The sequence below is a fragment of the Aspergillus udagawae genome (assembly GCF_001078395.1).
Source record: "Aspergillus udagawae IFM 46973 DNA, scaffold_4, whole genome shotgun sequence".
Lineage (NCBI taxonomy): Eukaryota > Fungi > Ascomycota > Eurotiomycetes > Eurotiales > Aspergillaceae > Aspergillus > Aspergillus udagawae.
Window position 1 is genome coordinate 797,297 of NW_025091267.1, and position 25,849 is coordinate 823,145.

The 25,849-nt window shown below is 48.6% G+C and overlaps 8 protein-coding genes and 1 non-coding gene across 9 annotated transcripts; 3 read left to right on the forward strand and 6 right to left on the reverse strand.

Moving 5' to 3' along the window:
- Nucleotides 1-488: 488 nt before the first annotated feature.
- On the reverse strand, nucleotides 489-1,792 carry Aud_005660 (pseudouridine synthase PUS4; the record flags this gene model as incomplete). Its single annotated transcript, XM_043290580.1, has 2 exons — nucleotides 489-1,663; nucleotides 1,720-1,792. The coding sequence occupies 2 exons, from the start codon at nucleotides 1,790-1,792 to the stop codon at nucleotides 489-491; spliced, it is 1,248 nt and encodes a 415-aa protein (XP_043146515.1).
- Nucleotides 1,793-2,275: 483 nt separating this feature from the next.
- Aud_005661 (uncharacterized protein) lies at nucleotides 2,276-4,254 on the forward strand (the record flags this gene model as incomplete). Its single annotated transcript, XM_043290581.1, has 4 exons — nucleotides 2,276-2,480; nucleotides 2,594-2,859; nucleotides 2,926-3,084; nucleotides 3,142-4,254. 4 exons carry the CDS (start codon nucleotides 2,276-2,278, stop codon nucleotides 4,252-4,254), a joined length of 1,743 nt encoding a protein of 580 aa, XP_043146516.1.
- A 725-nt stretch (nucleotides 4,255-4,979) lies between these two features.
- Nucleotides 4,980-6,266, reverse strand: Aud_005662 (EBP2 family rRNA-processing protein; the record flags this gene model as incomplete). The annotated part of the gene is made up of 3 exons (XM_043290582.1): nucleotides 4,980-5,278; nucleotides 5,345-6,023; nucleotides 6,093-6,266. 3 exons carry the CDS (start codon nucleotides 6,264-6,266, stop codon nucleotides 4,980-4,982), a joined length of 1,152 nt encoding a protein of 383 aa, XP_043146517.1.
- Nucleotides 6,267-8,512: 2,246 nt separating this feature from the next.
- Nucleotides 8,513-8,903, forward strand: Aud_005663 (heat shock factor-binding 1 family protein; the record flags this gene model as incomplete). Its single annotated transcript, XM_043290583.1, has 3 exons — nucleotides 8,513-8,590; nucleotides 8,645-8,744; nucleotides 8,809-8,903. 3 exons carry the CDS (start codon nucleotides 8,513-8,515, stop codon nucleotides 8,901-8,903), a joined length of 273 nt encoding a protein of 90 aa, XP_043146518.1.
- Nucleotides 8,904-9,285: 382 nt separating this feature from the next.
- Nucleotides 9,286-10,463, reverse strand: Aud_005664 (protein disulfide isomerase family protein; the record flags this gene model as incomplete). Its single annotated transcript, XM_043290584.1, has 2 exons — nucleotides 9,286-9,869; nucleotides 9,941-10,463. 2 exons carry the CDS (start codon nucleotides 10,461-10,463, stop codon nucleotides 9,286-9,288), a joined length of 1,107 nt encoding a protein of 368 aa, XP_043146519.1.
- A 568-nt stretch (nucleotides 10,464-11,031) lies between these two features.
- On the reverse strand, nucleotides 11,032-13,716 carry Aud_005665 (MKT1 family protein; the record flags this gene model as incomplete). The annotated part of the gene is made up of 9 exons (XM_043290585.1): nucleotides 11,032-11,121; nucleotides 11,184-11,376; nucleotides 11,426-11,657; nucleotides 11,722-11,968; nucleotides 12,032-12,121; nucleotides 12,177-13,019; nucleotides 13,084-13,181; nucleotides 13,254-13,622; nucleotides 13,674-13,716. 9 exons carry the CDS (start codon nucleotides 13,714-13,716, stop codon nucleotides 11,032-11,034), a joined length of 2,205 nt encoding a protein of 734 aa, XP_043146520.1.
- A 1,515-nt stretch (nucleotides 13,717-15,231) lies between these two features.
- Nucleotides 15,232-16,624, forward strand: Aud_005666 (putative oxidoreductase, 2OG-Fe(II) oxygenase family; the record flags this gene model as incomplete). The annotated part of the gene is made up of 6 exons (XM_043290586.1): nucleotides 15,232-15,411; nucleotides 15,464-15,523; nucleotides 15,589-15,642; nucleotides 15,715-15,731; nucleotides 15,791-15,941; nucleotides 15,995-16,624. 6 exons carry the CDS (start codon nucleotides 15,232-15,234, stop codon nucleotides 16,622-16,624), a joined length of 1,092 nt encoding a protein of 363 aa, XP_043146521.1.
- Nucleotides 16,625-17,369: 745 nt separating this feature from the next.
- Nucleotides 17,370-19,190, reverse strand: samB (MYND-type zinc finger protein MUB1; the record flags this gene model as incomplete). Its single annotated transcript, XM_043290587.1, has 1 exon — nucleotides 17,370-19,190. The coding sequence occupies one exon, from the start codon at nucleotides 19,188-19,190 to the stop codon at nucleotides 17,370-17,372; it is 1,821 nt and encodes a 606-aa protein (XP_043146522.1).
- Nucleotides 19,191-21,625: 2,435 nt separating this feature from the next.
- Nucleotides 21,626-21,716, reverse strand: Aud_005668. The gene has a single exon. It is a non-coding gene; the product is annotated as a tRNA-Phe (tRNA).
- Nucleotides 21,717-25,849: the final 4,133 nt, after the last annotated feature.

A 25,849-nucleotide genomic window follows, 5' to 3' on the forward strand; every position in this document is an offset into this window, starting at 1 on the left:
TGAACCTGATGAGATGCATGATCTGATGAAATAGATCCATTGCATGGAAATATCTCCTGCTTGATGCGGAGGTTGATCCTTTTGATTAGTAAACGTGCTTTATCCACTGGCTTACACCTTGCAATCTTACATCTCTCGTTCTTGAGTTGAAGCAGCCCGCCACCATACTGGCTTTCTTTACATGGATAACTCTCATTGTCGAATGACCTGCAAGATCCCCTTTCTGATGAATTTGGGAAGACAAGCCCCGCCGTGACTGGGACAGAAGCCAGGTCGCAGCAAGTACTGATACCATGAGATGGTTGTGCAGGTTTACCGAAGCTATCCAGAAATCCTGGAATTTATGAATGGGCGGAAATCAAAGGAAAGCTCATCAAGTATAATCATCCTATTGAACTCACCGGTCAACGCTGTCTATTGTACACAGGTATTCTGAAATATTATAAAAAAACTTTTAGATAGTGTCCGAGTTCTACGTCTGAATGGACTTATTCTGTGTTCGTTTCGGCTCTTTTCTTCTCCCACTCCTCTAGGAATCGTTTGACTTTAGGACCCCAAACATCCTCACCGGCTTCGAGATCTTTATATTCGAGGACCTTGTCAGACTCCAGCTCGAAATCCGCTTGGCGCGTTCGGATGAGCGAGCTCATAAGACCACAGCTACCGAGGGCCTTGCCAAGGTCATGCGCCAAAGAGCGGACGTAGAAGCCAGACGAGACGGTCATGGTGATTTTCACAGCAGGAGGTTGAGAGGGTTCATTTGCCGGTGTGGTAGCTAGTCCCGAGGAACCACTTGAGGGCTCAGCCTGCGCTGGCGCTGAGTCGCCATTGGCGGTGATCTTCTGTTTCTTCGCCGCCGTTGGAGCAAGCTCGGCATCGGTGGAAGATGGAGCATCCACGTCATCTTTCGTGGGCTCCTCAGCAGGCGGCGGTGTCTTACGTTTTGTAGCTGTTGATGCCTCCTTTTCTCCGCTATCCTCTGCCGGGACCTCGGTCTCAACAGAAGAAGCTACAGGCAGGGTATCATCTTTTGCCAGAAGCCTTTCCGCAACTTCCTTCTCCTCTCCGGCAGCCTCTTCCTTGGGCCACTCGTACTCATGGGTGCCGGGCTCGTACCACTCGAGAATGCGCAGATCGCTCACTTCCACCGGGCGTGACTGGATCTCGATCGGAGGCTCCTTGCCCTCTCGCGCGTACTCGTAAAGCTTCTTCCCCTGGACCTTCAGCGCCGAGAAGATAGGCGGACGCTGCATGATCTTCCCTCTGAACTGCTCGAGCGCCTTCTCAACCACCTCTCGAGTGATATGCTCGTACGGGGCCCGTCGGACGATCTTCCCCAGCTTGTCGTAGGTGTCCGTCTCCGCTCCAAAAAGCACAACCGTTTCATAGGTCTTTGTGCACCCTAAGAAGTCGTTGAGGTTTTTCGTACCCTTGCCCACACCCGTGACTAGGACGCCGGTCGCCAATGGGTCGAGAGTACCTCCATGTCCGATCTTGACGTCCAGGCGCCTCGAGCGGCGCCTGTTGCGCTGGTAGCTGCTCTCTCTGTTCCGTCGCGCGCGCTCCTCGTCGAGCCAGGGTTTGAAGAGTTTGGAGGGGTTGAAATGGTGCTGAAGGGTTCGGATGACATCGGCCGATGTGACACCTTGAGGCTTGTGAACGGCTGTTGGATATTAGCGCTATTTCTTATCATGCTCCAGTGCGCGTGAGAACACATACCGAAGACGCCCTCGTAGATTTTTTCTCCAGACATGGTGGTACGAAATAATCTGAAGCCGCGACGGAATCCCATCAGCCGCGGGGAGGTGGATTAAATATGGTTATGGGAAGACTGATAGCAGGTAAATAAGCAGATAATAAATGTCCAAAAGTAAGAAATCGGAAACGATCAATCAATATGCAATGGAGCTTGCTGGCAGTTTAGCAATGCACTTCTCAGATAACAGCTCTACTAAAAAAAAGAGAACATTATTGCTGGGTACGATAAAGATATCTCAGCAAAACGGTACGGTACAATTATTTCGTGCATACCGGAGAATTACAAAGTTACCTGACCCCGAATTTCGTAAACGAAGAGTAATTACCAGTCTGTCGGAGGGTGGGTAGATGTGCCAGACGAATGAAGGTGGTGCCTCGATTGACTCTATCGAACTCCATTCTGACCATTCCTCACTCGATTTATTTCTTGGTCCTTCAATCTTTGCGTTCGGCTTCTAAAGAAGCTTTCGTCTATTCCATTTCATATCACTCAAGGCGCCATGCTGCTCCCCGAGACATGACATCTCGAGAAGATACTGTCCTGGCCGCCAGAGACCCATCTCTTACGGACGAGAACGACTGGGAGGAGTTCAGTCTGTCTGAAGTCAGGGTCCTGGTGCCAGGCAAGTCACGGTATGCCAATCTTCTCACAGCATCACCCAGCAACCCTGTTCAGGTAACGGGCTGTTTGGACGAGGTGGAAGAGGAGCAAGAGTCTCTAGGTATGTATTACTGGAGTTACAACCTTAATTGTTACACGTAGTACCTCTCATAAGTACCGCGATTTTCGTCTTCTTTTAACAGAAACTAACTTGAATCTTGTCTATTCGGATAGTCCTCGATCCCGATTACATTACAAAGCGGATTGTGATCGATAATGTGACCCATTATGCCTACGGCCAACATAGTGACGGTGAGGTTGGGGTCTGGATTGCTGGCCGTGCTGGCTGGTTTTCCATATCGCCAGCGAGGGGTTACCGACCAATGTTCAATGATGTGGTCGAGGCCATTGATCTGTTATATTTTTTGGCGGACAGACACCAACCGAAGGGACGAAGACGGAAGAATTGGAATCCAAGCGTTGAGTACCTGTGTGAGGAGGTGAGTACGGATTACGTGGTTTGATGGCCCTCCCTTATGTGTCAGTCACTTACACGATGCTTTTAGTATGTCAACCACACACATGGTATTTGCGAAGACGCTGATGATTCCGCCGAAGTCTTTTACAAACATCACAACTTCCTACTCTCTCGGATGCTGAAGGGTGAAGAGGAAGTAGAATGGACCAAAACGCAGCTATTCGAGCATTTGTGCGAGAAATTTCCTGTGAGCAGGTTCCTCAGTACCTATCATCATATTGCCTTTGCTGATGGTCACAAATAGGAGGATTATGAAGAAATCAAATCTTCGCAGGAGTCAAAACAAGATGGGGAAGCTATGGACGAGGACAAGGACGATCATATTGATGAGGTCTCGGAAGTGTCAAAGCATGCGCCTGATCCAAATGTGATTTCAAAGACACAGGCAGACGCAATTTACCAGGTGATCCTTGAGTTGAAAGAGGCGGGACACTTGGCGAAGCGTCAGCTCAATCTTGATTTACTTGCCTCTACCCTTTTGAGCCGGTTCGAGATAGATAGCCCCGAGTATGCGCAAGACCTTATCTCATCGAGGGCAAACATCATCCTGGAGCTGATGGACGAAGCTAAGACCCCGAACTTTGACTGGTCACGGAAGGTTATCTACCGTGAGCTGAAGGCCGCGTCAAAGAGAGAACTTCAGCAGATTGCACTTACTCCGTTGCGTCCCCGGACATCTGAAGAAGGAGAGTCCTCTGATGAAGAGAGTGAGCACGAAGAAAATCGCAGACCACGAAGACGACTAGTTCGCAAATCCGTGCTTCGCCCGAAGTCGAGCGCATTTTCCACTAAGCAAATTGGCAAGCGTACGCGAAGCACTGCGATCGACCCAGAAGATATGTCAGATGGGGATCAGGAAGGGATGGATGAATTCGAGACACCCAGTAAAGTCCGCGGTCATGATCTGGTACGGGACCCGCTATCAAGCAGAGCAAAGCGAAGAACTCGCTCGATCCTGTCAGACACGGCCTCCACGCCTCAATTCAAAACACCTCTGCAGGAAACTCTCCAAAGTCGAAACACTTCCGTTTCCACCGCAGATCAGGTCCAGGATTCGGTTGGCTTAGACATTCCTCATGCCGATGATATGCCATCTGATACATGGACTTGCCAGGTACGAGGATGTGGAAAGGTGATCAACAAGAGCAACACGAAGAGAGGCAAAGAATTAATTCAAGATCATTCCTTGGCGCATGCAGACGACACGAAGGCCAAACTTGACCTTGTTTTTGCGGAACAAAGGTTGAATATTAATATACGCGTTGATAATCTTCTCGACCGGATTCGGGAGATGGGGAACCTTGACGCTGGGCGTTCCCTCATAGAGAACGGAGCCAACGGTCAAACGGAGTCATGAGAGAACTGCTGGAGATCGCCGACTAGAAACTCCGTTGTGAAATGCTTAAAACATGCTGGTTTCAGACTCCAGACTGCTGTTGGCACCAACAGACAGCAATGAGAGCTCGAGCAGTACGCAACTGTTCGACTACATGCTGGGTGAGTATCGTTTGCTTACATGTCGTTTGGTCTGGTGCTGACTGGACTTGGTAGGTCGATCACCCCATCGATGAATAGGCCCATGAGTCTGCATACGGAAGGACTGAATCAGATCTATTCTATAATGAAGGACACGACGCATGCACGATTAATACATCACCGAGGATATGGCAGAGTCTGACATGGAGGCAACTACGCATTTCGACTGTCGGAAGATGAGCGTGGCGTTGTGGATCCATTGATAATGATACCAAATAATATTTTGATAGACATAATCGCTTCGAATGATACCAAAGGGAATTAATTAGCATCCATAGGGAAGCAGAGTATATATCCCATACAAAATCACAATATGAAGCGCGGCGAGAAGATTATTTCCTTTTAAGGGACATGTCTGAGATTGATCAATACATGGAGGACTTGACATTGATGGTCAGGAAGTCCAAGTTCTGCCTGGACAACTATCTAACAGGACAAGTGAAGACAGATGATTTTTCGGAACGCCAAACAATAGTCTCTGCTTTTGAATCCCCAGCCGAAGACAAATAGACAATGAATAGATGATCAATCAAATGTAACTAGCCATTACGACCGGCCCTTTGACGCCGCTCTCTTGCTTTTCCCAGGTCTTTTGGAGCCACCCTTCATCTTCTTGACCGAGAAGTTACGCAGGTCTCCGCTAGAAATAGCGTCACCACTCTTGGAGTGCCGTTTCTTACCACCGAAGCCGTATTTTTCATTCTTCTTCTGGCGCTTCATTGAGGGTCCGCCGCCCTCGTTGTCGCGACTACGTTTGCGGCTGTCGGGTTTGCCAGAGTCCTCGATGGCGATATCGAATAGATCGTTGTCATTGTCCGTAATGCCAGATTTATCAGACTTGCGCTCTAGTAGATGAGAGAAACATGTCAGTAGTTGTTCAGGAACCTATGTGAAAAGAACGGATAACATACTCTTCTTCAGCTCATTGATCTTCTCGAGGGTCTCACGCTTCTCCTTCTGTCTCTGTTGCAACTTGGCGACTTGCACCTGCTTTCCGAACTTCTTCAGATCCCGCTGCTTGCGGGCTTCCGCGGCAGCCTTCTTCGCAGCAGCTTCATCGTAAAGCTTCTTCTTAATCTTGCTCATGTGCTCGTCAGTCTTGACCATCTCCGCAAAATAGTCGCCGGGCCGAGTGAATGGAACACCCTCCTTCTTCAAGAGGCTACGAGCCTCTGAAGCGGCAGCCTGGCAAACCTTGTAGAAAGCCAATTCTCGGTTCAGGTCGTCGTTGGGGTCGGGGACTTCGATCGGCTCTCTCGAAACTAGGGAATTGTGCTCTGAAAACGGAGTCTGGGAGGTGATGAAGGAAATGCGTTTGATAGATGCGTTGATAGCAGCAGAGTTGTTGATTGTGAGGCGCTGGTGAGGAACCACATCCTCTCTTTCGTCTTCGGACAAGTCGGATAGAGGAATGTCTTCTTCTTCTTCTTCTTCTTCTTCCTCCTCCTCCTCATCTTCGTCTTTCTCGTTGGCTTCCTCTTCTCCAGCATCCTCTCTATCCGACTCTTCATTCTCATTGTCGCTTGATCCGTCTTCTTCTCCATCTTCAGGAGCGTTGCGCTTCTTGGATTTCAAATCCGCCGACTCAGCCTGTGCGCACGCGAGCAATTGGTTTAGCAATTTTGATTTGAACGCTCTTATGTCTCGACTCCAACGTACCTTGCCATTTGTTTCAACTGTCTCTTCTTCCTTATTCTCATCATCTCCAGTATCCGTCTTCTTTGTCGCTTTTCTCTTCTCTGCCGCCTTAACTAATTTCTTTTGCTTCTCTGCATCGTAGTCTCGGCCCTTGTGGGCATCAAGAGCCTGGAGCAACTTGCTGCGTTTAGGCATTTTCTTTATGAAAGCGAAAATCACAATAAAGGTCTAGAGGAGTGTTCGACTGCAAGCTTGCAATTACTGTCGAGCACTGTGCCGGACTTTCAGATCAGGAAACTACGGGAATTTTTTTGGGAAACCACTAGTCCAGATATGGTTAGCATCTAAGATAAGCCATAACTAGTCTAGCTTTAGCCTAGAGCACCTCGGCGATCAGGAGAAACAGTTGATCCTCAGGCATCTTATCGTCTTAATCTGGATATCAGCACTGGGGAGTAACGTAATCCACAACCGAGCGAGCCACCCAACCGAGCGAGCCACCCGAACATGATTCTGGCCGCGGTCGAAAACCATGAGATATTTTTACTACTATGGAACCAAACCAAAGCAGAATGTCTGAATATTCGAATTATCTAGGTCTACTAGAACAGCTTGTTCTAGTATGACCAATTTGATGGCAATTACTACATCGTGGTGGCGCACGCTTCTTAGCAACTGGTTCCATCATCTGTATAGCTTCTTGGGCAAGTTGCTGGCCTTCAGCACCTGTTAGAACACCTCCAGTAGCAATAAAAGATCTAGGGGTTGCGCGCTTTCGCTTCTGCTTCTCATTTGCTGCGCGTAGCCCCTTTATCTCCTGATCTAGGAGAAGAACTTTATGCATAGTGGATTCAGCTGCCTTTGCGAGCTGACGGATAGCCTCATTTGGGGGACTTTGGGAGTTGCGTTTAATAAGCTGCTTGATAAGCTCCATCTGCTTTTGTACCTCAGCAGTAGTATAAGGGGTCTTTGCAGTCCATTCCATATCCGCAGGTCCATGAGCAGTAGTAGGGGGGGTAATAGTCTTGATAGTAAGCTTATCTAGTACCCTTTGGGGGTCCAAAGGAACTAAACCAGAAGCTGCAAAACCACTGCGGATATTTTGAGATGATAAGACCTTTCTTGACTCTCTATAGAGATCAAGAAAGTTTTCCTTATCAATATGACAAATGCCATTTTGAATGCTTCTCATTACCTCTCTCCCATATGCCTCCTTTAGGGGTGCAAAGCAGCCAACATCAAGAGGTTGCAGTTTATCAGATGAATGAGAAGGCATATAAAGAGGGATAATCTGATGATTCTTGCAGAAAAGATCAAACTCTGCTGATTCATGACTAGCATGGCTATCAAGAATCAAAAGACGATATTTCCCAATTGTACGAGCCAGAGTATGCTTTTGAAAGACCTTTTCTAACCATAATACTCCAAGGTCATTAGTCGTCCACCCATTATCACTCAGGCCGATTATCCAGTCAGGGTTGATATCTTGATACCACTGAGACTGGTGGACCTTGCCAGAGAAGATAATCATAGGGGGAAGAGGCCATCCAGAGGCATTAATGCATTCAATAACAGTGACCCATTCGCGATTCCCTGGCTGTATAGCTCGTACGCGGCTTGTTCGATGACGGGATGCAGTGATAACCTTTGCCGTATGGGCTACACCCATTTGGAAGCCAGTCTCATCAAAGTTGTAGATATCCTGTTCAAGAATACCATATTTTATTATAGTATTCTTAACAAGATTGAACCATTGGTTAATGACTTCTGGGTCCTCACATTTTGCACGCTGGTAATCATATTTGCGAGTATATTTTGATATAAGATCATTATGCCGTTTAATAAAGTTGCTGACCCAGTTCTTTCCAGTAGATAGGCCTGGATTTCGATGAGATAGTAAGATATCTGCCATTTTGCGTACAGTATCCTGAGTTGGTGGTAGGCCGCGCTCATCCATATCCAGAATCCATTTCTTTAGAGAACCCTCTTCTAGACTGCTAAGCTTCTGGCAGTTGGCTGGTACATTAACCCGTGCTTTGCGGCCACTAATTCGATGTGTAAGAGTAGATCGAGGAACATCATATGCCGCTGCTGCTGCTCGTATGCTTTTGAACTGGCCATTTTGGTATGCTTTGACTGCAAGAGATATGCGATCTTCTGATTTGACTATTGAATCTGATTGTTTTGATGCCATATTGGATGGAAATTTGGGTTTGATGATGATCTCAAGGATGCAAGGTTTCAGGGGTTCTGAGGTGGCTCGCTCGGTTGGGTGGCTCGCTCGGTTGTGGATTACGTTAGTATACAGGACGATAAACATCACCTTTGCGGTTAAACCTCGGCGCATACATAGCTTTTTTTCTCGAAATTCAGACAGTAATTTACTGGCGTCTCAAACTTGGCTTTTCTGTTCCCTGCCGAAACACCACTATCAATACACCATGGCAGAAGATAGCAAATCCATCTCGACATCAGAGGCCGTCACCCCTCCCACCGGGGAATCTCTGAGATCGCAACAGGTTTGTTAACCGGTCATATTATCAACGAGAAATTGTCTCTTACAGGCACTGTAGAGCTCCGACGCACAAGGTCAGTTCTCAGCAGCGGTGGACGACCTCCTGGACCAATTACAACACAAGTTCGACAATGTGTCGCGGGAAGTGTTCGCAAAATGTTCGTTTGCCTCCCAACCTATCACTAGGCTAGCTATACACGATACTGACTTGGACATTTCTAGTGGACGATATGGCTACGCGCCTCGACGAGCTGGAAGCTTCCTTGACTATTGCGGGCGACACGGCGGCGGCAACAGCCTCGTCTCCAACCAAATGACTTTTCGTGCATGCGTATAAAGTGTGGCCTTTCGATTCCATAGCATGTTATTGCATTGGTGGTCTGTTTCTGTGCGGAATGGAGTTTATAGGTTAAGTTCTTAAGCGATGCATTCATTTGAAAGGGTGGCAGATGCGCAAGTGTACTTTGTTGTGTTGATGTCTCACGTATTGAGAGATACCCTATCGAGATTTTGGGAAATAGATGCCTCTTGTTATATATTTCTTGAACTGTTGTTCCTCGGGTCGACCCATTGTTTCTACATTCTTTGCATCATGGAGTTTCCAGGCACATATTTCATAGACCAAAAGCACACAATTGAACAGTCCGTCAATGATCTCCCAATGCGAGCAATCTTACACTCTTGAGCCAGTGGAAGAATCTACAGCTCGTCCTTGGCATCAGTCTCTTTCTCGCCGACAAACTTGCGCAGGATGTTGCTGCGAGAAACAATATCGTCCATCTTCTCGGGGGCCGAGCCACCCTTCTCAAGGATTTTTTTGAGACGAGCCAGCTCCTTGCTGGCATACTCCTCGTTCTGGCTGATCTTCTCAGCAACCTTAACATAGTATTGAGCATACTTGTCCTGAAGACCCTTGGCAGCCTTCTTAACCTCCGCAACCAGCTCCTTAGCGTTGCGCGACGAGACGTACTTGGTGATGAACTCATCAAGAGCGGCGACTGTGCCGGCCTTCTCGTTCAGACCTCCACCAACGGCACGGTTAGTACCGGCGTTGGCGTTCAGGAACTCGATGAAGGCCTCCTCGGAACGAGCACCGGTGTAAGAAATGGGCTCGGTTGAGCCCTTGGGGAAAAACTTGATGGTGGGGTATCCGGTGACGCCTTGTTCTTTGGCGAGAGCCTTGGAGTTCTCTGCCTCGGCGTCGACCTTGGCGATCACAACGTTGGGCTCGAGTGCGAAGTCATTGGCGAGGGTCTCCCAAGTAGGGGCAAGGTTCTTGCAGTCTGTAAACGCCGAGGTATATTAGCTCTGTCCGACGAAGCAGAAAAAGAGGAATATCAAAGGAAGAACTCACGTCCGCACCAAGGCGCAGTGAAAGCAACCAACACATTCTTGTCACCGCCAATGGTAGACTTGAATGAAGTCTCAGTCAACATCTCAACCTTGCTAGGCTCCTTCTTTGGTCCACGAGGCTTGATGCCCGTCTTCTCCGTAATGAACGCCGACAGGCTCTCCAGATCCCGGCCACCCTTGTAGTCCTCGGGCTTGTCGCTCTTGCCATCGAACCACTTCAGGGTAGGGAATCCCTGGACACCAAATCTCTTTCCAAGATCTCTGTGTTCGTCCGCATCCACCTTGGCCACAGTCACCTTGTCCTTGGCGGATTCGAAAGCCTGAGCGAGCTCTTCATAGACGGGTGCGAGTGTCTTGCAGTGGCCACACCAAGGGGCGAAGAATTCAACGAGAGCGGGCTTTCCGGACTTGAGGACGACATCGTCGAAATTCTTGGGAAGCAGATCAATGACAGCGGAAGCGGCGCTGGCGATACCGACGAGCAGTGTGAGGCAGCTCACAAGCAGGAAGCTCAACCGAGCCATGGTGGCTTGTTCGATAGAAGAAGCGGAGGCGAATTATCCTCAATCAAAAACACAAGATATTGGACAATATTCTATACGAACTGTCTCAATGGTAGAAGAGCTGTGATTACTGCCTTCAACCAAATCAGCTCAAATAGTTGAAGGTGGTGTAATTTGCCTCCCAACGTATGGATCCCACACCATAAGCTCCGCTATCACCGCAGATCACAGCGGATTTATCAGCGGGTCGGAAGAGGACACTTGGTATTTATCTATACCTATACTCGTAAGAAATTACAAACCACGATGCATACAACCCCAAATGGACTTTGTCAATCAAGATGTTTTGCATAAGTCTAACTGTAACAAACGTGCTATGAGTATGTCACCTAATGTAGAGATGGCAGGTGGCCAGTAAGGTGTTTAGTGTTACAGTCCCTTTAGATCTAATCTTCACAAGACGAGTCCCTCGGTCAATCACCATTGCTGACAAGTGATAACGCTGTTGATGTCCGTAGACTGATTTCATTCGTGAGATTGCAGTTCCACAACTGCCCCTTAGCCCTATCTGCTGGGTACAGCTTAACAACTATCGCCTCCCCGACAACCATTCATTTGCCTCCTTCCACAACTGAACGTCCTTGAATTCTTTACTCGCGTTCTGCGTGCCCTTATAAACCTGATATAGAAGGAAAAGATCAGCTTACGCGGTGAAAATGGTTTCAATTGCTTGGCACTCACCGCATCCCAGAGCTTGAAAGCCTTTTCAAGATTGCTCGTAAAGCTGTCACTGTGTTGAAACCATTCTTTACCCTTGGACTTCACCTCTAACCGTGCTTCCGGCGAAGTTGGGTCCGCCTGCAGGGGCAGATCATCGAGATATGTTCGTACTGCAATTCCGAGACCGCAGTCATTGTCGTCGATGAACGGGAGTCTAGGAGGTCAGCGCCATCGATCTTCGTGAAGCGTGATATGAGCCTTACTTGACACTCATCTCGATCCAGTCATGCCTATCTCTGCTGGCATCTCCGCTAAGAAGCAGGCTAGCTAAAACAACTTCAATTAGATTTCTTAATGTGGAGCGGACCTCGGAAATAAGAGAGCGGTAACAGAGCAATTGCCTGCTGAGGGGCCCTGAATAGCCGATATTCTTGTGTTGTATCTTAGCGATACAAGCCACACGTGAGATCAGGATATTGAACTTCTTGTCCTCATCTAGTGGGAGAGGCGAGATCAGTAAGATATACATTCGGGCATCAACCAAGCACAATCAACTCACCTGATCCTCTCATCGGACCTCCTGAGACATGAGAAAACCACTCTTTGGAATTCAGGAGTCCGAAACGGACCATTTCAACGGCGAGGAACGTCGCCTCTTCCAAATTATCGCCCGGATCAAGGACGGAAAGTGCTTGGTCGAGGCAGACACCCCATGAGGTGAGTTGGTGCTTCTCATCAATGTAGCCTCGCAATTGCAGGAACCTCCAGTAGACGTTGGCAAGAATTTCATCCTGCGATGATAGCGGCTTTTGATCATTAGAACCATTTATAGAGAATAATCCGATAATAAGAGGCTTGGTTAGACTCACTTGAGCATCCTTGGACGATGCAAAAGACTTGGCTCCGAAATCGGGATCTTGCAGGCTCTGTACGGCAAACTTGAGCGGCGAGGAGGTGCTCTGGTCAATTGTCAGACAATCCAATCTTGTCATGCAGGTAACATGCTGAACCGACCTGTAGCTTCTTTACTCCGTCGGGCAGCTGGTCAGAGCGAATCTTCCATGCCTGGATGGTTTCCTTGACAGAAGGGAGAGTTTTCAGATTGATAGACTTGTCCGACTTTTCATCAAACCATGTCCGTATATTGATCAGTTTGGTTTGGTAGAACCGGTGAAGGGAATTCGAGAGTAAACAGATGGATTGAGTCCTAATTGGAGTGAGCGTGCTGCTCACAATTTGGCGATATATTTCGGTATCTTCCACTCCCAATGGAAGGGAGATTTGAACCTCGCCAGATGTCAGATAGTTCGGGATTTCAGGGCCTATGATGCCCTTGGAGAGGTAAAAGTAAAGTTCTTCAGGCAGTCGCTGGCCGATCAGTTCATGCATATCGGACGGGACGTTCTCCGAATCCATAGGTGCGACCTTGCCATCTACGTCCATGATCACATGGTGCTTCACTGTCATGAATGCGCGCTTGTAAGCATCGGCATATTGAAGTTCCTGCATGCGACGGTCCTCTTCGAACTGAGCACATAGGGCTAGTGCATTTCGACCCGCTTGGTTGAATATCGGAAGAGCATCACGAATGCTGACGCTCTTTCCCGGGAATGTTGGATTTTCGAAGCCCGGGAAAGTTCGCAGGAACGATGAGCCCAATAAAAGGCAGAAATCCAGGAACTGCTCATTTGATAGCCTACCCATTTCATCTTGGCAGGTTTGTTTGGTAATCCAGAAAAACTGAGAAGACTCGACATCGATCCGAGTGATTAGTTTGTCAACGTCGAAGAGAAGTGCTTCAGAGGGCCCAAAGACCGCATCAATGAGGGGATTGGAGCCCTTGGCAAGATAGGAAAGCTAGAGATGAGAAGTAAGAAACCGAGCCGTTGCCAGTCAATCTCTCCGATGGTCGCTTTCTTACCTGAGCCGCGGCACTGTACGGCGCCACGATAAAGTCAACGCCATTTTGGTACAGGATGCGTTGCAAGAATCTGTAAAGTGATTCAGGTCGCGGTGTGCCTGGAGTGGGCGGAGCGTTGTCAGCGCAAACCAGTAAACAGGAATAACGAGGACGCAGAAAGGAAGTCTTACCCGCGCCACTGAATGCGTCGACTACCTGATCCGCCTGTTGTTGGTCATAAAGCTCCCAGGCTTGTTCAAAAGCTCGCAATGACTCTGTCTGCACGTGGGGTCGCTGGTCCTTCTTCCCAAACTCTAGGCCGTTGAAGACGAAAAGACAGGCCACACCCAGTTCCTTGAAATTCTGCAACTCTCTCTCAATATTGGTCTTAAGCGCAAACGGGAAGCCGCCCAGAGCGACCAGTAAAGGCTCGCGTGTCGAGTGGTGGAGAAGGTGCTGGGAAATGTAGTGCGACGCATCGATACCGACAACAGCCCCTTTGAGAGCGGAGAGAGGAAGTGACTGGGTGCGGGCAGAGGCCCATTCATCAAGTGGCCGGACTAATAGTGAGAAAAGTGATAGCAGTCAGCTTCATGAACTAGTCCGCCCACGTATGAGCTCGGAGGGGTCTGTAGGAGTCGCCTTACTCGGCATGGCTTGGAAGCTGGAGCTGTTTGTCACGGAAAAGAGATGAAGGACCCAGTGCCAGGCATGGAGAGCCCGAACAGGGCAGGGGGACGGAGAAGAGTAAAAGAGGGAATAAACGAGCGAGGGAGGGAGAAGGGAGAGTGTAGAAGAGACGAATTGCCCAAGTGGTGAGGTGTCGCTCAAGCTCCGCGTGCCTTTGCGACAATTTGGGTTGAGCAATATTGAATGAAATTACGGGGAGCGGAGATCAATGTTTCCGACTTGCACTTGATCTACGGAATACAATCAGTTACACCACAACCCAACCTACGTCAAATAGTTCAGACACATTCGAAGTTGCAATTTTCTTGATAAATCAATATCGGATCCAGTGCATTCATACCATGCAGATACACTTGTCTATCACAAAGGCTTCCCCGCTCAGTCATCCATGATATATATATATACATATATAGCTTGACCAGCATGCAGGTACCCTAATATGACAGGAAATTTGATTCAGGATATTAACACCCCTACGTCCAGAGCTCGTTTTCTTAGAACCTCGCAACGAGGTGATAAAATTGCCGCCTGACTATTCCTCTGATACCATCTGATTTATCTTCATGCGACTACCAAGGACCACTGTATCTCCTGTGTCCAAGGTCGCAGTTAGCAATGACCTGGATCTGATCGTTTGTGAAAAAGCAGCTGAGCACGCGGAGGCTTTTCATAAACAGTGCCCTGGCAGGAGCGGGGTGAAGTACACCACGTAAACTTCTCAAGAGGTCAGACACAAAGATCACCAGCAGCTCTTGAACCGCGGTGGCCTGTTGACCTGCAGAGATCTCGAGATTCGACACCAGACAATTACCAATGCCTCATGGCGCTATGAGTGTAAGCAACAGCAGCAACTGCTGTGGAGACATTCTCGATATGTGTCATTGACTTGTCGTGATAATCCGCGAGAATGAATTGGCATTGAAAGGAGTCCCCTTGAGTTATGAATCCACGAAACCAGCAGTCAATCAAATCCCTGCACGTGGAATGGCTTCAAAATCCGACTAAGAAAGAGTTGTGTCTCTTTCGTAGTAGATGAAGTCACTCAAACCGTTCTGCGAACGGGATGGGGATAGGCCTTGGCATAAGGCAAGGGTATCATGACGGAGTAGTCCATTGCTCGCTCAGGTACTACTTACTATCTCACTCAGTACTCCAAATAGTCCCACGTTAAGAGACCAACCAACCGAATTCCTAAAGTGATTCTATCAAACAATAGCAGGCTGGCAACATCGCTTTGCCCCAGTCCACAGGCGAGATAAGTCCGTTAGGATCAAGTTTATGACAGTCGCATAAGCTCGGCTGGCAATGTAGCCTTAAAATGGATCTCGTATCTAGAACATATCTCTCCGCTATTTCACTATACAAATAGTCCTTAGTCCCTAGGTTCTCCATTCCATACTTTTGGGATTATTCGCAATTCTTCTCACCCGTCCACCTATCCACCTACGGCATCATATCTCTATCTCCAGCTAGGTCAAAATGGAACAGACGTCCGCGGTAGGACCGCCTATTGAACTCCCCATCATTGACATCTCCAACCCCGCCGACCCCAGTGTCGGTAAGGCCATGCTCGACGCGGCCGCCAAGTACGGCTTTCTGTACGTTGACAGCAAAGGCACCGATTTCGCGGCCGAGGATGTGAATAGAGCGTTTGAGCTGGTAGATTGCCCCCCGATCGTCAATCAAAATCATGGGTTGACAGAGCCTGTAGTCGAAAGCTTTCTTTGCCTCTCCTGCTGAGGAGAAGGCCACTTGCCATATTACTCCTAATGTTTGCTCTACCGGATTTTAACGAATATCGACCGTTAAATTGACGCTGATGCTGGTCGCGTGCAGAATCGTGGCTGGTCAGGCATGCACATTGAAACTCTTGATCCAGAGCATCAAAGGGTAAATCACTCCCTACCACCTTGTACATCTCTCATAAGGCTGACTGGATGCGCCTCACGGCGCATGCTATAGACCGGTGATTTCAAGGAGTACGCCCCTAGCCCCGGATCACAATACTTCTTCGACTTGTTCTCACAAATAACTATAGGGCCATGAACTTTGGCGAATTCAAGGATGGGAAAGCGCAGCAACCCCTCCCCCCATCGCTGGCCCCGCACGAGGCTGAGATTGGGCAGTTTGCCTCCCTCTGCAGCAAGACCTGCAATCGCATCTTGAAGCTACTAGCCCTCGGCCTCCAGGTTCGAGATATTAACCAGTAATTCCACGCTTTCCGCTAATCGCAATCTGACAGATCCCGAACGACTTCTTTACATCCCGCCATGACCCCCAGAACGGTCCCACAGGCTGCATCCTCCGCTACCTGTACTACCCCTCGATCTTCTCGCCCGCAACATCCTCCTACCAGCACGACGTCGACGTGCGCGCTGGCGCCCACTCCGACTACGGCAGTATCACCCTTCTCTTCCAGCGGCCCGGACAGCCAGGTCTTGAGATCCGGACGCCAGAGGGCTCCTGGGCTCCTGTCCCCGTGCAGCCGGGCAAAGCAGAGGATGCCAGTGCCTACCCGTTCCCGCCTATTCTGGTAAACATTGGTGATCTGCTAAGTTACTGGACCGACGGTCTACTCAAGTCGACGATCCACCGTGTCGTGTTCCCCCTGTCTGAACAGCGTAGCCCCAACCCGCAGGACAGATATAGTATTGCATACTTCTGCCATCCGGTAGATACCACGGAGTTGGTTCCCGTACCTAGTGAAGCTGTCGTCGCTCATCGCGAGTATTGCAAGAAGAACGGCATTATCAATGAACAGGTTGGCTTCGGTGGCGGAGCAGGGAACATGACGCCGGGGAAGCGGGCTTTGACGGCTTACGAACATCTCGAATCGAGACTGGCGGCCACATACGGATTCAAGAAGGAGTGATGTTCTGTACGGTGGTGTCAAAAAAGGTGTATAGCGAGAGCTGGCTCCGCGTGGAGCTTGTTGATTTAAATCTTATCGGGTCTACTCTTGATTTACCCTGGAAGTGCTTCAGTAACCGCTGTGTTGGTTTTCAAGAGTGAAGGAAGTAGATAGTACGTGCACGGTCAAGGTAGGAAAGAAACCAACAGTGCGAGATGCACGGACATCAATCACTCCAGTTGAACAGGCACCGCATATCCTGTATATTTTACACCGCATATGGCACTTGTTGGTTGAGCTGACACAAAGCGAGAGGGCAATATGGGAAGTTTGGTTCAAAAGATCGCACCAAGTTTATTGGCGTTCAACTAAGACAAAGGAGAATCGTTATAACAAATTAGAATTCAGCGTCACCAAATTGTAAGTAGAAGACAATGGAAACAAGACTAATGAGTTGACTAGGATAAATATGCAGAATCATGAGCGCTAGAGGTATTCCATGTAGGGCATCCGCCCAAAGTCAATGAGACAATATCGAAAAATGCGTAGACCAAATGATAGAGGGTAAACCGTTGCAAAGAAGGCATAGACGACATACAAAAGGTATCTTTATGATGAGAGGTAACGCCGCCAAGTTCTGAAATGCCATGCATGGGTAAATAGAACTTCACCAAAAGGGTGGGGAAGACACTGGAAATGGGTGACAAATATGACGCTATGCAGGCCAGAATGCATTATTGGGTAGTGGTAATTCCGTCCATTCATATCAGGGCGTGGTGTGGCACCAATGACGATGATAAACCCACGCTGCTTTTTGACAATCTTTGCTGCAATACTTGGTGCGGCGGCAACGGCGGCACTTTGCGAATTGACGCTGAAACTCCTCCCATTTTCCGCACTTGTAGTATGCACATTGTCTGATACCTCCTCTGGACTCGTCCTTACGGCAAAGGTTCCGCATGACCACGCAAGCCCAGTATTGCATATCTTTTGAGTGGTGACGAACGGTGAATTTTTCAACCAGAGGGAAGATGTTGACATCATCAGGAAGCAGATACTCATCCTCTTCTTCAGGAAGTTCAACTGGCGATGTTCCTTCGTCTAGCATTTGAAGTTCGCGATCAATCTTGAGTTTGGGCACAAAATGAGAATGCTGGAAGTAGGACCGGAGGTTGCAATACTTGGAGACATAAGCCAAAAGTTGAAGGGACATGAGAACGTCCTCGTCCCGAGGCATAGTTGTCAAAACACCATGAGCGGCTGTGGTTGTCCGATCGCGAAAGTATAGAGAGTAAGGGCTTGGAACAAGAGCGGGAGAGTTGGCGTTATCAGCTGCCTGGGTAGGGGATAACCCCAGAGTTGCGTTATTTTGGGCGTTGTCGGTATTGATCATGCTGCCGTCCACTGTGGAACGGTGTGTAATGTTGAAGGTCTCGGCTTCCTGCTCTTCAGAAGGATCTGTTACAGTGAGATCGTGAGAGTCGGAAACGCCGCCTAGTATCGTGTCTCTCTCGCCGACGTCATCGATGTCCATTCTATTCTGCAGTCCAACGATAGGCTCAGCTGCCTCTGTGGAAGCAGGATCCTCATCCATTGTAGAACCGTCTCCGTTTCCATCGTCGGATTCGCCCGATGCCGACTGCTGCTGTCTCAACGACGGACGCTGCCTCGCAATTGTAGCCTGTGCGCTGCTTCGATGCTGTACAGGAGCATTGGGGGTAGTCGGAGAATCCGGCTGAGAAGTGAGTCCGGTGTGGAAGCCAGGAAGCATGCTCGGTAACCGCTCATTATCACGCACGGGCCGCAGACCGAAGCCATCAGCAGCATCCATCGAAGGCAATGCTGTAGCCAAAGGCTGCATTCTGTGTCGGTGGTTGACATGCGCAAAGCGGCCGTCGTTTGTTCTATGGTGGTGTATGTCTTGTCCAAAAGTGCTTCTCTCAGGAGGAGAAGTCATGGGCACTCGGGGAGGAGAGGCGACATCAAGCACGTTCGAATCAGCGACATGATTTTCCTGGAAGAAAGGTTGGGGTGGAATTTCGATACTCGGAGGGGGGGCATGGCGACGAGAGGTGCGTTGTTCAGCTGTCGAGGACTGTTCCAGGAAGGACGAACGTCCAGGGGCATCGTTCGATGTTGACACAGCTTTCGAATGATGCCTGGACGACTGTCTTTGAGACTCGGAATCGGCTCGGGCTCGTGCCTTGTCGACAACCTTGATATAGTTATCCAGGATCGTTGCAATTACCGGCACCATATCGGCCTCGACGACCCTTGTTCTCACACTTTCTGAACCTCTCACTCCGATATTCACAACACATTGAAAGGCCAGACTCCACTTCCACATCTCCATGAGGTCCCTGCTCCGGCCTTCTTTGAGTATGCACACGAGTCTTTCAATGCCGCCATCGACGGTGAGGATATCGCGAATACGGGCAGAGGACGTAGTGAGATAGGCAAGATGATTGAGAGAGTTTATGAGGGGTAGAGTTGATGTGCAATCGAGGGCCCGCCGGTCATATAGGGTTGTCGTAATATTGACAGAGGCCTTGTTGACATTGGGAATGCTGAAGTTCACCTCCCGCATTATGGACAGGAGAGTTCGCAGGATCCGAGATGATAGAAAGAGCAGTCGTTCGAAAATGGGGAACTTTCGTAGCTCGATGGAAGGACGGCGTTCGCTTTCAACCCCTAATGCGGACGAAAGCGTACTTGGGATGAAGATGGTTGGAGGAAGAAAAGGACCGAGAGGTTTGTCGTTTTTGTGACAAAATCATGCGGCAAATAGGAGGATGCAAAGATGAACCAAATAGTCTTTAGAGGCCCGTTGATGGACTGGAGATGAGGAAGCTGAAAAGTGATGGAGAAGAGGACAGTGAAAGGGAGTTTTGATCCGAGCCAAGACCAGTCCTCTCAGTCAGAGCCTGATGGTGGTGGCCGCGGGCAGCCACGAGAAGGATGATTCAGATGAGAATGCAAAAACAAGAGTCAGGGGTGAAAGAAGGACCAGAGTTAAATACAAGACATCAACAAAAGTTGGGCTATTATGTATAAACCAAAAATAATGACAGAGATGAAAGTCCAAGAGCTGGAGGATATGAAAGTCTGGCGGAGGATTTGATTATGTGTCGGAGAGGGGGGCAAAATCAAAAGAGGAGAAAGTGAGAGAGAGTGAGCGAACGGAGCCAGGGAGCGTCTGACTATGAAGCCGAGCCGGGCCAGAGCCTAAGCGGAGACTGGGACCGAGAAGGGGGTTTTCTGTTTCATGAATAGCCAGCAACCCCCAAGGTACTATCTAATCATCTGTCTACTTTCTACGCACTCAGGTCGTCGATGGAAGACGCTTCATTTGCTTGGTGATGATCTTAGATACGCCGACTATTGATTTTCTGTCTCTTTCCTTCACCCGCGATAGAGTCGGCATGTACGGCGGACTATAGCCCACGATGTGGACCTCTGAGAGGCTTTTATTGTTTGCCACATGTATTACCTATTGCCACTACCTCCACAGATAATAGTATACTCATAACTAAGGGTATTAAATACTAAATTTAGTGTTGATATCTAATCATCATCTAAGGTAGTAAGTATATCAGTACCGTAGTATTCTATTTCGAATCATTACTTACCTTATCAGGGGTATCCGGAGATTGACTGGGACGACTGAATCGAGATGGATTCATACTTCGCGCGGTACCACGAAAGTCAAGAAGGCCGCGCTGGAGAAGGACCTCGATGGCCATGGGAAGTACGTGGACAATGCTGTTACGAGGAGATACCTGTTTTGGGATCTGAGGTGCTTGTAAAATATCTCGTCCAGCGTTATCCGGAGATCTTTCGGTTGGAAAGGGACTACACTGCACAACTGTTTGACCCGCGAACAGTTCCAATGCCTCGCGAGTATGTGTTATGATGCTTGATGCTGCTGGACGATAGTCTGACGGTCTGGAGGAACCCCAACGGAGGCTATGGTCACATCTGCCCTGCTCGTTCAGGATGATCTGGTCTCGATGATCGGGAATGAATTCAAGACAGCCCTATCGAGCGCAGGACCGTCCGCCATACTAAGGAGCTAGATGGCCAATATCATCTCGATGCAGCAGCTGTTTGTCTAACTACCCCGGTGGGGAACTCCGTGAGAAATTCCGCACGTTGCCGGACACGCTGCATTTCGATGCTGGCGTGCCTCACTACGCCGCAACATAGCAAAAGTCCACGAACCGGTTTCTCAAGGCATTGACGCCCGAGCGGACCGTGGAGCGAAATAACGTGAGCCATGCTAATTACCTCTGCAAGCGTACCGTGATTGACCAGGTCTTCCGCAGTTCTTCATCCAGCTCGATGATGGCCTCTACTGGTCTCACCGGATGGGGGATCAGAGCAGCACCGAAGTTGCTTGTGCGTACTGTCTACCTATCATGTGAAGGAGCATGCGAAAACTAACAGTATGGGTTCAGCATGGGCTACGGCAAACAGCCGAGGGTTGACCGTCGACGAGATCCATTTTCGATCCGAGCGACAGACCTTGTGACGTCTCCTCCGTTTGAGGGCCATTCTTACGATCTGCACCTATTTCGAGCCGATCCCCAAGATCGCGAAAGATCCTTTAATCCCAGGACGGTTGGCCGACGCGATTCGAAACTGCGATAAGACCGTGTCGGTATACAAGGGGAAGGCCCATTGGGAGAATATCCTGCTTCCTTACTTGGATGAACATGGTCGGCTGCAGATGGAATCGGGAATGCATGTGAAGCAAGTGGAGGGACAATTGCCGTATTGGTTTTGTATTAAAATGTGAAATCGAAGGTTTGCATCCCGTCGGACTGACTTATTTCGTTGCGTTTCAGATATCCACGATTCTAGGGTTGATTTATAGCGTAGGCGGGAGAGTATACACCTAAGGGCCTGGTACATATTTAAAAGAAAGCAGTTCGTATGGGTGGAACACTTCTAGCTAGGCCCGACCTAGTAGTAGCTGCTGGACGTAATATTTATTATTTAGGAGCAAAAATAAAAAAGGATTGGGGTGAGCCGGGATTGAACCGGCGACCTTACGATTTAGTGACTGAGTTCAACTTCAGTCGTACGCTACTCCCAGCTGAGCTATCACCCCATTTAATGTTCTTTAATTTCTCAGTTTTGCAACTAGGTCCGAGAATGATATAACTTACCTCTCTCGTAGTCCATATCTGACTAGTCAACTAGTTATTGATTGGTGCTGATGGGGATGGTCCTGTTTTTACTACACCTCAAACTATCCCATGTCCCATAGTCCGAAAAGTGGCAGTAAATATTATCAGACTATAGAGCTACCGTTTTGTCAGCCTGTACTCAACCAAAATGAGATGACAATGGGAGAAAGTAGATATTTGGCCATGTGCCAAATCATCCAACTGAACCATCGCCCTGTTTTGTTTTTGTCCCCACATCCATTATAATAATACTATCGCTTGTTAACTGCCTAACGTAGCACGGTAGGTAATAGGTACCAGGTACTGATGATGCTAACTAACATTCCCTTTTCAATGTGAACAAACTGTTGGATCTTCAAGTCTCATGATAACTATGAATCAGCTCCCTGACGCCTCAAGCCCCGCAGAATGTTCCAGGGTCTCTCAAGAACCTACACATCCTCAACAAATAGAAACCTCGCTTCCTTGTGTACCTGACATTAGTGACACACTGTCTTCTCCAATACTCCATTGACTGGGGTGGATGATCGTATACAGATCATTCTCAATCATCTGTGGGTCAGGGAGGAGGTCTCTTCCTCTTCAGGCTTGGATCAGCCGCTTGTACATCCCGAGATGCTTTTGCCTGAGTCTCCTTAGTACCACTTTCATGGTAGAGAAGTTTGCTGTCCTAAGGAAGCTCTGTCGCACTGTGGGATCGTCCCTGGGGTCAAAAACTTCACTTGTGACCTTGGTCCAGAACTTTGACAGAACTGTTGAATTGACAGTTTCCCAGTTTTCGGCTGGCCTGAAATTTCGGTCTTTCCCCTTGCAGCCTTTGCATTTTAGTCGTGGAATGACGAAGCGAGGCTCTTTCTCTATCGTCCATCGGGGATAGCCACACAATTTCGGACTACTGCAACTCATGCATATTGTCTGGACTGTTTTCGGTAACCCATCGGGTTCTTCTTCCGAGCGGCAAAGGAACGAGTCGAAGTCCCCACGCCCTTTCTTGTTCGGGGGATTTTCCAGAACTTTTCGGGTGCCTCTTATATGCGGTTGCCACTCGTCAAGCGGAACAAGGTCTGTCCTGCCTTTGCACCCTGGTCGACCGCATCCCCCGACTTCGAGTGTCCTTACGACATAAACCGCGCGCTTCTTTATCGCAAATTGAGGAAAGGCATCGTCAAGCACTCCGAGACCACAGGAAGAACATTTTCTCTGCATGACTTGTCCAGATGCACCAGGTATAGTTAACTCCAAGATTATGTGCATCCTTTTGCGGGCAATAGACTCGGTATACATCCACGCCACTTGGAGGGCTAATTCTCGTATGGATGCAGTCTGAATATCATCTGATTGAAGCGCGTTTTCACCACAGCCAAGAAGCAAAAACACCGTCTCAAGCTCCTCGCGGCTTTCTATTGCAGCTCCACTGATCTTCAGACCGTCTTGGCCTTGTAGCCAGTCAATAATTTCCCTTGGCAGATCAACCCAATCGGAGTTTACGACTGCAGAGTTCCCAGGATCGCTCAATCTTTCTTCGTCTAAGGCATCTAAAGAAAGATTTTGATGGGAGATCCTTTGGCTAACAGCAAGCCAGGATTTAACCAGGTGTTGCACTTTTTCGCTTTGAGATCTCCAAAGCTCCTAATACTCTCGTTAAACCTCTATGTCCAATCACATTTTTGGGGCATGGGATTCACTCACAAGATTAGTATTTTCCTCAGCATTTCCGATAGGGTGTTTCTGTGCTTCTTTCTCACTTTCTACCCTACTCCCAGTCGCTTCATCCAGGGTCTAAGGTCAATTGCAAAGGTGACTTCAGTGAGGCCTTTATCTCACAAGGACCGTCTAAGCTTGGGCCTTCATGTCTGGAGTGAAGATCCTCCTGCCTCTCCTGTCTTGATGAATTATTCAGCGGAGAGCGATACAGTCATCCCTAATCAAGAAACATGATTTAACTAGTTAGACCGGATCAAATACCAAGGGTCAAATGCTTATAAGATAGTGGCCAAATGCTTATGATCCTTCTCTAAGTCCTGTAGGATCTGTCGAATTTGTCGCCTCTGTTCCTTCCTTCTACTTTCAAGACGTGATTGTCGCTTTTCTTCTTCTTGGGGCCTTCATTGGAAATGCGGCTCTCGTCTCTTCTCTTGCAGACTCCATTAGTTTCTCACGAACACCTCGTTGCTCTTTTGTGAGACGAGGATACTTGTTGAGCGGATACAGCCCGTAGAAGTTGACTTTGATAGACAGGCCGATCATCCTTGCAGCCAGACCTAATACTGCATCCTGTATCTTTGCTTGGATGGTTCCGTTGGGGACACCGTTCGTTGTAGTGACTGGTCTGGGCCGAAAAAACCATTGAGGGTGGTGCACCTAAAACACGAAGCGTTTTAATGTTTTTCCATCTTCTTCTAGGTCCAAATAGAGTCTGACATCTTTATACTTGCCCCAAAGAGGGAATCGAATCAGCTGACCTTGCTGTTCTACTTTCCTCCACACAACCTCACCCCAACATATCTCGACCATAGCAGACATGTTTTGACGCAGATCGCGATCGAAACCATCGTAGGGCTTTTAGACGTCATCTGTCCAGAAGTGAAGATAAATTAGTGTTTCCTCTCTGCGGCAAATCTGGTCAAACATGAACGAATTCTGGGACGAGAATCCGTTCTCGTGTAGTAGACAAATGGTTGGGTTGCTTGGGTCGTCGGTTTCACTACTGTGTGGATCCGTGACATATAAGGTTGGATTGAGGAGATGGTGTGATATGGGGGCCGCGATGGATCCACTAGGATGTAGGAGAAAGCGAGCTGGTCGCTCAGTTCCACGCTGTCTCCAAGCACTGGTCCCTTCACGGACGAACTCACTGAACCGCTCTTCGAATTCTCAGACGTATTGTGGCCCTGCTTTTCCACCGCGACTTAGATGCATCCGAAGACGAGAGGTCTGGTATGACATACGACGCGGAAGTTCCCTTTCAAGCGTCCGTATCAGGGGCATGAGTCGCTGCAAGACTTCATACTCATATTCATTCAGGAAATGACTTGGATCCTCTAGCCTAACATGTGCAAAGGATCGAAAGGGATGCGAATCCTGACCGTTCTCCATGGTGGGGTCAGCATATGAAGGGAGTTGCAGTCAGTATAGACCTGTTGGGCGAGGTCCATAGACGAGATGTGGTATTGATAGATGTTGTATGTGTGGAGGTCAGAGGGGCAATAGGTGAGAAGGGCAGGGGATAGGAAGAGGGGAAAGGACAATGCAGGAGAAATGAGGAAATGAGTGAATGGGTTTTGGGAAGTGGTGGTTGCCGGAGACATTGATGCCTGCCTCGACAAGAAGCGAGAAAATGAGACCGCTTGAATTGCTCTAGGCACGCAGTGGGAGAAGATGACGGAATAGGTGCAATATATAGCCATCGAAATAAACTATGGAGGAAAGAACCCTGCGGATATGGAGCTAGTAGCAAATGATGCTGAGCTGAGGCGCATGGTGAGCTGATATCTTTATATCGGAAGACGTAGTTAAAATATATAGTCGTACATTCGATATACCCAACATAAAGTGGCCGTCGTTAAGACTTTCCGTGCAGGTGTTACATAGGCCTCTAGGTAGCCTCCCCTGCACTCATATTACTCCTAATCCTGCCGATACTACTAATCCTGCTGACAATTGCGACATGCCTCTGTATCAACAAGCCTAGTGGCCAGACACCTGTGCCCAGTGATTTGCAGCGAAAAAGCCATCAAAGAGCACCTCGTACCGCACGTATGCAGACAATCAACTTGTTCTCCTTATTGGATAACTTTGAGCCTCTGTTTGTATACCCGGTTTTCCCTATTCCCATTGATCCAGGTGCTTGATACTTTGTATCGTCCTCGTGTTGTACATTACCCACACTGCATTGTTTGTACCTTTTGATGGAAAGCTACATACAGCCTCATGATGTATTATTTTTCGTCGTTTCCTACCAAATGGGGTGATAGCTCAGCTGGGAGTAGCGTACGACTGAAGTTGAACTCAGTCACTTAATCGTAAGGTCGCCGGTTCAATCCCGGCTCACCCC